The 10965-nt window shown below is 41.5% G+C and overlaps 1 protein-coding gene across 1 annotated transcript; it reads right to left on the reverse strand.

Annotated features, from left to right (window-relative positions):
• Nucleotides 1-3977: 3977 nt before the first annotated feature.
• Nucleotides 3978-5829, reverse strand: LOC125834377 (uncharacterized). The gene is made up of 2 exons (XM_049513527.1): nt 4394-5829; nt 3978-4197 (listed from the first exon to the last, which is right to left on the reverse strand). The coding sequence occupies exons 1-2, from the start codon at nt 5827-5829 to the stop codon at nt 3978-3980; spliced, it is 1656 nt and encodes a 551-aa protein (XP_049369484.1).
• Between the last annotated feature and the right edge of the window lie 5136 nt (nt 5830-10965).

The raw sequence follows: 10965 nt of genomic DNA on the forward strand, positions 1-10965 counted from the left end.
TAATTCTCCAGCGTTTTAGATTATGACATGTTCCGAGGTCCATCTAGCTTTCCATTTTGTTGACTATATCCAACATAGTCCTCATGTAGCTTTTACCCTTCTGATGAAGCTTTCCTAGCTCTTTTGCAGACACTGCGACGATCAATATTCTTCAACATTCTGAGGTTACGCTAACTATAAGGAAGTGTTTCCTAAGAGTAAGTAAAGAAGAAAAAAAAATAAAAAAAAATTATGCAATGCATCGATCGAGCCTGACTCAGGCTGCCTACGTATCCCCAAGATAGGAATCAGATCGTAGTGTAGTTCGAATACAAAAGGGAGAAGTAGAAGTATGTAATGCAATGACCGAGCTTGACTCAAGCTACCTACGTATCCAAGTGGAATCAGGTCGTAACGTAGTTCAAATATAAGAGGAAAGTGAAAAATATGAAATGCAATGACCGGGCCTGACTTAGGCTGCCTACATATCCAAGCGGAACAGTTCAGGACGTAGTTCAAATACAATAGAAAAGTAAAAAAAATGCAAGGGACTGAATCCGACAAGGATTGCCTACGTATCCCACCGAGGGAATTCAGGTCGAGCGTAGTTCTAAATACATGGAAATGATGATTTTGGGTTTTCTAAGAGAGACCGGATCCGATGTGGGTTGCCTACGTACCCCACCGTGAGAAGTCAGGTCTAGACGTAGTTCTGTTACATTGAAAAAATGCAAAAGCACACAAAATAAGCGCTAATCTTGAGGTCTTCAGATGTAGTATTTCTTGATGGCGTCTGAATTGATTGGCTTTGGGCTTACTCTGCCGTCCATTTCTTCTAAGATTACCGCTCCTCCAGAGAGTACTCTATGAACCATGTAGGGTCCTTGCCAATTTGGTGAAAATTTCCCTTTGGCTTCTCCTTGATGAGGAAAGATCTTCTTCAATACTAATTGCCCCGGTGTGAACTGTCGAGGTCTGACTTTTTTGTTGAAGGCTTTGGTCATTTTATTTTGATAGAGTTGGTCATAACAAACCGCGTCCATCCTCTTTTCATCGATGAGCATCAATTGTTCATGCCTGCTACGTATCCATTCTGCATCGTCTAGACCAAACTCTTGGATAATCCTTAAAGATGGTATTTCCACCGCAGCAGGTATCACTGCTTCTGAACCATAAACCAACATATAAGGAGTTGCCCCAGTTGATGTTCTGATTGTGGTGCGATAACCGAGCAAAGCATATGGTAGCTTCTCATGCTATTGCCTATGACTGCCTACTATCTTTCTTAAAATCTTCTTGATATTCTTATTTGCAGCCTCAACTGCTCCATTCATCTGTGGCCGGTAAACTGTGGAATTTCGATAAGCAATCTTGAACCTTTCACAAGTTTCCTTCATCAGATCGCTGTTGAGGTTGGCTGCATTGTCTGTTATGATTGATTCCGGAATTCCAAACCGACAAACTATGTTATTGCAAACAAAGTTTGTCACTACCTTCTTAGTCACTGTCTTGTATGTCGAAGCTTCGACCCATTTCGTGAAATAATTGATAGCCACCAGGATGAAACGATGTCCATTTGACGCAGGAGGCTCTATGGGTCCAATAACATCCATGCCCCAAGCGGCAAATGGCCAAAGGGAACCCATCACATTGAGCTCATTTGGTGGAACCCGTATAAAATCTCCATGCACTTGACACTGATGACACTTTTGCACATACCGGATGCTATCTCTCTCCATGGTCATCCAAAAATATCCAGCTCATAAAATCTTCTTTGCCAAAGTGAACCCATTCATGTGAGGTCCACATGTTCCTGCATGTATTTCCTCCAAAAGCCTTGTTGCTTCTGTGGCGTCGACGCACCTCAGCAATCCTAAATCTAAAGTTCTCATATACAGGATTTCTCCGTTAAGGAAGAAATGATTGGCCATCCTCCTCAAAGTCCGCTTCTGGTTGCTAGTGGAATTTTCCGAATATTCTTGTGCTTCTATCAATCTCCTGATGTCATAGTACCAGGGTTTTCCATCCAGTTCCTCATCTACATGGAAACAGTATGCATGTTGATCATGTATTTCTATATCGATAGGGTCGATGTAATTCTTGTCTGGGTGTTGAATCATCGAGGACAATGTTGCCAAAGCATCGACAAACTCATTTTGAGCTCGAGGGACATGCTTGAACTCAATCCTTGTGAATCTCCTGCTCAACTCTCTAATGCAATGCAGATAAGGCAGGATCTTGACATTTTTAGTGGTCTATTCTCCTTGCACCTAGTGAACCAATAAGTCGGAATCTCCTATCACCAAGAGTTCTTTGATGTTCATGTCGATGGCCATCCTGGGTCCAAGAATACAAGATTCATATTCCGCCATATTGTTGGTACAATAGAACCTGATCTTGGCTGAGATCGGGTAATACTGACCTGTTTCCGAAATTAGGACTGCTCCTATTCCAACTCCAATAGAGTTTGATGCTCCATCAAAGAACATTCTCCATCCATCATATGACTCTGATATGTCTTCTCCTACAAACAAAACCTCTTCATCAGGGAAGTAGGTCATGAGTGGCCTGTAATCCTGGTCCACCGGGTTTTCTGCGAGGTGATCAGCCAGAGCTTGTCCTTTGATTGCCTTCTGTGTGACATACACAATATCAAACTCACTCAACAAAATTTGCCATTTCGCTAGTTTTCCCGTAGGCATGGGCTTCTGAAAGATGTACTTTAGTGGATCCATTCTTGAGATCAAGTACGTGGTGTATGCAGACAGGTAATGCCTAAATTTTTGCGCAATCCAAGTCAAAGCGCAACATGTTCGTTCCAACAACGTGTATCTTGCCTCGTATGGTGTGAACTTCTTGCTCAATTAGTAAATAGCTTGCTCTCTTCTACCTGTCTCATCATGCTGCCCTAATACACATCCAAATGCATTATCCATGACAAATAGATACAATAACAAAAGCTTTCTCGGCTCTGGTGGGACTAATACTGGTGGATTGGACAAGTATTCTTTGATTCTATCAAAAGCCCTTTGGCATTCCTCTGTCCATTTTGTGGCAGCATCTTTCTTCAGTAACTTGAATATGGGTTCACAAATCACTGTGGATTGAGCTATGAACCGACTGATGTAATTCAACCTTCCCAAAAAACTCATCACGTCCTTCCTGGTCTTGGGTAGAGGTAGCTCTTGGATTGCCTTTATCATTGATGGATCCAACTCTATGCCTTTCCTTCTAACGATGAATCCTAATAGTTTTCCCGCGGGTACTCCAAATGCACACTTTGCTGGATTCAACTTCAAATTATACTTACGCAACATCTCAAAGAACTTTTGTAAGTCATCCAGGTGGTCTGAACTTCTTTTGGATTTGATAACGACATCATCCACGTACACTTCAATTTCCTTGTGGATCATATCGTGAAAAATGGTAGTCATGGCCTTCATGTAGGTTGCACCGGCATTTTTGAGACCAAATGACATTACTCTATAGCAATACACTCCCCATGGAGTGATAAACGCCGTCTTCTCTGCATCATCTTCATCCATCAGGATTTGGTGATATCCCGCAAAACAATCGACAAATGATTTTAACTCATGTTTTGCACAATTATCAATGAGTATATGAATGTTTGGAACAGGGAAATCATCCTTAGGACTGGCCCTGTTGAGATCTCGATAGTCCACACATATTCTGATCTTTCCATCCTTTTTCGGCACAGGCACAATATTAGCTAACCATGTGGGGTAATTTGTGACCCTTATAATGTTCGCCTCAATTTGCTTAGTTACCTCCTCCTTGATCCTTAAGCTCAAATCTGGCTTGAATTTTCTTGTCTTTTGCTTAACAGGTAGACAAGTTGGATCAGTCGGTAATTTTTGCGAGACAATATCGGTGCTTAATCCTGGCATGTCATCATAAGACCAAGCAAATACGTCAACATATTGCTTAAGCAATTCTATTAACTCTTGCTTTCTTTCAGCCTCCAAATGTATGCTGACTCATGTCTCCTTCACGATTTCCTCATCTCCTAAGTTGACAACCTCTGCTTCATCCATATTGGGTTTCTTCTGACTTTCAACCTGCTTAATCTCGTGTGGTAGATTTTCAGGCATCATGCTTTCATCATACTCTTCGTGATCTTGTTCATCATTTTCATCTTGCTCGGTGGATTCATTACATGTTATAACCGTTGAACGAGGATTTTTATTAATATGAGTGCTGAAAAGCGCAAAAGGTAAGTAAAAATAAATAGATATTAAAATAACGAGGATTTTTAAAAATAAAAATAAAATAAAGACTTTTATTTCAAAGCATTCTAGCTTTTAGAAGATGCAAACAACAAAAGATTGGGCATGATTCAAGCCCCAATTTGATCATACGAATTTTTAAAATTAAGACTACTTTTCCACACTACCAGGACTCTGGTTGAAACAGGGATGGGCTGGTGGTCCAATTCTGCAAGATTTCTCCAGGTTTTGCATCACGAATGGTCAACTTGTTGAGGTTTATCCCTTCCTCTTCTCCAGCCATGGCCACGAACAGATTGCCTAATCCTTCCACGATGTCATCAACGCCAGCTTGATCTAGAATAGAAGATTGTTCTGGTACAAAGATTGTATCGCTTGACCCGTGACAGTCTCTTCCTGAGGCAGGCTCATATCCTAGTCCGTTGGTGCCTCTCTGATGCTTCAACTGGATCGGCTCAACTAAGCCATTGGACTTAGGTCCAAGTCCATTCTTAGGCTGATATCCATACTTCAATATTTCTGATGCAACCATTTTCGCTGCACTTGACAACTTGGTATCTTCGTGCTCTAATCCCTCATTGACCCTTATAGCTTGCATGATTTTCAAAGTGTGAAGAGTTGCTCCGTCTAACTCATCGGCGACTGGGATAGAATTAACAGAATGAATGGGGTGACTGAGTTCTCCGTGGATGGTAATTTCTGTATGACCCCACTCAAACTTTACACATTGATGAAGAGTGGAAGGAACCGCTCTTGCCATGTGAACCCATGGTCTTCCCAACAATAGGTTGTAGTTGGATGATACATCCATCACTTGAAATAGAATAGGGAATTCAGCCGGCCCCACCTGCAATGTGAGATGTATCTCTCCGATGACACTTCTTTGCGCTCCATCAAAGGCTCTAACTTTCACACGACTTTCCTTTATCTCTCCCATATTAACACCTAAATTTCTTAGAGTGGTGAAAGGACATATGTTGCATCCGGAGCCACCATCAATTAAAACTCGAGTCACAATCTTATCACAACATTTGACTGCGATGTGAAGCGCTTTGTTATGCCCAGTCCCTTCTGCGGGCAACTCATCATCATGGAAAGAAATCTTGTTAGCTTCCACTATTCTTCCAATCGTTGCAGCTAAGGTCTCACTTGTGGTCTCTTTTGGAATTATCACTCCGCTTAACACCTCCATCAAAGCAAACCTATGAGCTTCATAACTCATAAGCAAAGACCAAATGTATATGTGGGCTGGCGTCTTCTTCAACTGTTCTTCAACCGAATAGTCTTTGGACTGCATCTTCTTCCAAAACTCTGCGGCTTCAGCATCGGTAATATTCTTCTTTGGATTTTGTTCGTTTCCGAGAACTCTTTGATTTAGGTCCTCTGGGGCATAACACCTCTCCGACCTTGTCATCCCTTGAGCCACGACAGTGTCGATCATCTTGCCCTTGGCACTTGCTCGATAGTCCCAAGGGACTGCTTTGGTGTCATACTCAGGCTTCTTAACAATTAGAGTGGTCACTACAACTCTTGGGAGATATGTTTGGACAGTCAGAGGTTCCCTTAGTTGAACATTGATAACAGGTTGTGCCGAAGGTGTCATTGCATCCGCTTCATCTATGTTTGGTTAGTTGGGGGTCCCATATTCGTCATCCAGAGCAACCATGTTGACTTCCCGATTCTCATGGTTTGGCAAGGGATTGTTGTTCACATTGGGAGGTGCTGGAGTGCATTTGATCACTCATCTTCTGATCAGAGACTCGATCTGGTTCTTTAAGCCATAACAATCTTCTGTGTCGTGTCCTTGGATTCCCGAGTGGTAAGCACATCGTTTGTTCCCATCAAAATTACGAGGGATTGGATCAGGAAGTTTTTTTTCAACTAGTTGCAGTACTCCCGCTGTCCTCAACCTCTTAAACAATTGAGCATATGGTTCAACAATTGGTGTGTAAGCGCGAGCATTTCTAGCTTCAGGATTTGGACGTGGTCTCGGTGCATATGCTGGTCTATTTTGGTGAATTGGTGCTTGGACAGGGACATATGGTCTTAGAGGGTTTTGGTATGCTGGTGCTCGGGGTGGGTTATAGTGTGGTTGGGTATTATACACTGGGACATATGAAGTATGCGCAGCGATTTGGGGATTATTAGGGTATCGGTGAGATGGTCCTCCTGGTTGGTAAGTGACAGCTGAAACATCCTCCTTTTTCTTTTTGATGCCGCCAATGGAACTCGATTGTATAGCCCTACTTGCAGCTTGCAATGTGACCATAGACTAAATCTTCCCAGATTTAACACCCTCCTCTATAAAGTCTCCCATCTTGACCAATTCTGCAAACTTCTGACCCATCATTGACATCATCTTGTCAAAGTAGATACCTTCTTGAGCTCGAATAAAGTACTTCGAGAGCTCACTCTCATCTAGTGGTGGTTGCACCCTCGCGGCCTCAGTTCTCCAACGTCGTGCATATTCTTGGAAATTCTCAGATGGCTTCTTCTGTATATTGGCCAATGAGAATTTGTCAGCAGTAATTTTAGTATTGAATCTGAAACGAGTCATGAAGTCCTCGGCCATTTCCTGCTAGTCACGCCATTTGCGAGGGTCTTAGCGGGTACACCAGGTTAATGCTTCTCCAGACAGACTCCGAATGAACAACTTCATCCTCAACTTCTCATTTCTCCCTACACCGACTAACTTGTCACAGTATGCCCTTAAATGTGCGTGAGGGTCACCCTTTCCATCGAACATGTCAAACTTCGGTGGTTTTTACCCTACTGGCATGTCAATGTCTGGATGGATGCACAAATCATCATAATCCAGACTCTCTGTCCCTCTAGTGACTTTTAAGCTTTTCAATACTTTTCTCAGACCCTGAAGCTGGGAATTTATCGATGCATCTTCTTTTAAACGAGCATCTTTCTCCATTTCTTCATATTGATAGACCTCGTATGGGACATTAACCACAGCTGGCATAGTGAAGGTAGGAGCCCCAGCGACATATACGGGTGGAACATGTGGCTCATAGGGAGCGGCGACATGTGCCCCAAGTATCTGCAGCATTGTAGGTATGGTAGGGTCGCGGTTGGAAAGGTCGGGAACGGTCCTGATTGCGGTTGGAGAAGCTGGTGGTACTTGACCGTTAGTAGGAGCGCGTTGAGTTTGTTCTGGCTGATTTGGCATGTCAGCTTTTGCGAAGTAGATAGGCGTCTTGAAAGTAGGGAAAATGGTAGCCGATAGTTTAGCCAAGTCTCGCACTTGGCGTAATTCTTCCCTCAAGATCTCGAGTTCTTGCTCCATGTGAGCCATTTTCTCTTCATTTTGGTTGTCCATCATATTTCGAGAACCTTCAGGGTTCTCAATAGGTATTATTATGTTTGCAGCAGCGTTGAAGTCGTCTTTATCAATCATCTTTCTCTTTGATCGAATGTTGTATCGTGAGTCAGCCCGTTTGCAAGTCGACACAAATCAACGTACTTTTGGGGATAAATAAAGAAAGGAAAACAAAGAAAAATAAAACTATGTTAGTTTGGGAAATATTGAAACTTGTAACAAATAAGTAGATGTAACACATATATACGCCAATTCGGCGACATTCAAAGCGCATCCTAACATAGAACCTTTTTTTGCCTGAGGTAGGCCTACGTTGCAATTAGTTTGATAATAAATGATCCATTTAAACACATTTTAGATTTGGAGCAAACATAACTTCATTGATTACGGTTTGGCTATTACAACGATGTAGGCGGTCAGAAGCCGAAGAAATGAAAGTACAAGGGTGGCCATAAGGCATACAAGAGGGATAGGTCACATGGCACTTTAAAGAGCTTATGAGGGAATTCAAAGAAGAAAGATGACTTATGGCCAGGTTGGAGCTTCATCATCATCATCTACATCATAGTAAGGACCCGGGTGATACTCTGGAGACTCTTCAGGGCCATGCTCGGATGAGATGTCTATAACCCCTCCATCTCTTGGGTCATAGACGTAAGAACCCATCTCAGAAACCTCCATCTGATCTTCCCACACTTCTTCTTTTGGAACCTCTTCGGGGTCCTCTTTTGGGTTTTCTTCAGGATTTTCTTCTGGGTCCTCTTCAGGATCTTCTTTTGGGTCCTCTTCGGGATCCTCTTCTGGGTCTTCTTCCTGGGTTAAGTAATCGACGGATCCCGGAACTATCTGATTGTACATGGGTGTAGTGAACCCCATGCGAAGAAGCACCGATTCTCTAATCCAATCAACTTGTTGTCTGTCTACAAACCCCCAATGTCCGTGTGCACTTGGACGAGCCATATGACTTACGGTATTCCGCCAAGCGTAATACTCTGGCGTACACCAGCTTTCTTCTCTTATTTCTAAATCGATTATGGATTCTCACTCGGCTTTCACATTTCTTATCCGTTCCAGCGAGACTGAAGTGAATGTATCTTCATGTGATCCCATTATTGACCATATCGGAATGTCTTGGATAACTCCGAACTACCACATAACCCGAAGAGGTGCATATGGTTGGATGCCTCTGAGCCCGATTAACTCGATAAAGAAAAAGTACTGAGTCCTTGCAAACGCCAATCCTGTTACCCAAGAGAACTTCCATTGGATGGCGTCTCCCGTGAGGTTGTTCAAAAATGTGCGCCATTCTTCCCTTCCTATAGGCGCCGCACCCACCCAATTTTGGAGACGATCTTCGTGGCTTTTGATCTTGTTAAGAGCACCTATGTAGTAATCCATTTGGGGATCACGTCGATAGAAATGTTCCCTTGCCCAAATCTATAGCAATATACTGCATCCTCCGAAGAAATTATGACCCTAATGCAGGATGTCATTGAACGAAGAATTTCGGCGAGGATCATAGGCACCAAAGTAAATCTTTGTGGATCGTTGAAGATGCTTATAACCATCGGCAATATGTTGATGTCGATAGAATTGGACTTTATCGGGAACACCATAACTCCTAAAAAAGCCATAACGAATACTCTTGGCCTCATATGCTCCCATGCTCCGCGAGTGCATTCAAATTCACGCTGATATTCATAGTAACCTTCCGAATGCCCAAACCTCTGAAAGAGATAGTCCAACTCGACGTGCCCACCATCCACATACCTCAATGACCGAAATATGTGCAGATCCAAGAGACTTAGGAAGTCACCTGTACAAATAGTTGAGGGGATCACCGGCAGCCTCCCTCTAATCGGCAGTTCGATAAGACTACTGATCTCCTCTAGTGTGGAGTGACCTTAAAATCCAGGAATTTGAAAGTTACGGTGCTCAGTTCCCAAAACCCCATTAGCTGAGTCACAAAGATTTTATCGCATTGTGTCCCCAGAAGCGACAATAATGCTCCTAAATGCCCTTGAATATCTACCCCGTGTATCCCACAGATATTTTGCCACCAATTTTGTAGAATGTGGGGCGCTGAAACGACCATTTGGATATCCGGTAAGTCTTGGTTGAGGTTCATCTAAAAAGAGGTAAAGGGTGTAATGAGTTTATTTGCTCCAAATCTGTTAAGTGTTTAAGTATGGATAATTTATATCAATTTCACACAAGGTTTATGTCGTTGAGTTTTAAAGAAGAAACTCATTGACATTTGGGTGGTTTCCTAAATGCAACGACAATACCGTATACTGTCTTGCCTAAGGCTGTGCAACATGACCTATTCTAAGAGTAAGATTATGTTCCTAGATGATTGAGAGTGGGACTGAGTAATTGCGAGAAGACACATTATCTTAATTGCACCAACTCTGAAACTAAGGAATCCAAAGAGATTTTTGGAGGAGTGCAGGAGCATCCCTTGCGTGTACAATGTGTGCGTGTACGGCCAAGACTCGATAGAATGTGCAAATGACAATATAGGGAAAGCAGTAACAAGTAGTGTCTTAAAACAAATAAGGAACACAAACTTGGATTTCACTTGCGACCTTTCAGTCAAAGCAATATATCAATAGCAAACTGAAAAATAAACACGTAATCACAAATGTTACTCCTAAATTGAGTTTTTCTAAGGTTAAAATTTAAGTAAGATTCCCCAGCGAAGTCACCACGCTGTCGCACCCCATTTCGAACCGGCCGAAACAGTTCACAACATAATATGGCTGACACTCTGTTTTTTGGAAAAAAATGTTTTTGTTTTAGAGTCGTCACCTAAATTTTAAGGAAAATATTAGGAAAACCATTTTTTAAATATGTAAATGTAAACTCTGTTTTGATTTGCGAAACCAGTGAGATTCTGAGTAAGGGTTTTGATTACTCGTGGGGAAGGTGTTAAGCACCCCTCAGAGCCTATCCGAAGATAGTCCTTAAACTTAATTTAGGAAAATATAATTAGGAAAACGTGTTTATTTATTTGTTTTAAAATCAATGATAAGTAAATTTTATTATATTTAAGGAAAGAGTACAATACAAGGTACGGCATATATTAGTCTTATAAAATAGCTTTAATAATAGTATTTTATCATATTGTAATAAATAAATAAATAAATGTACTTAAATGTATGATAAATTTGTATGTAAAAATATATATAGTTGTAAAATTATCCTAAAAATATATAGATGTTGAATTTGCGAGAACCTGTCGTCTTATTTAAGACATGAAATGAAAATAAGATATTAGTTGGGTGTGAATACGTAGTAATATGTGATGTGTTATTTGAATGAAAATATACAAATTGGAATTTTCTAAAATAAAATAAAATAAATGATACTAAATGTCAAAATATCATATAAAGGCTTGTGATCTTAAAT

The sequence above is a fragment of the Solanum verrucosum genome, unplaced genomic scaffold, assembly GCF_900185275.1.
Source record: "Solanum verrucosum unplaced genomic scaffold, falcon-dt-bn FXZP01000279.1, whole genome shotgun sequence".
NCBI classification, from domain to species: domain Eukaryota; kingdom Viridiplantae; phylum Streptophyta; class Magnoliopsida; order Solanales; family Solanaceae; genus Solanum; species Solanum verrucosum.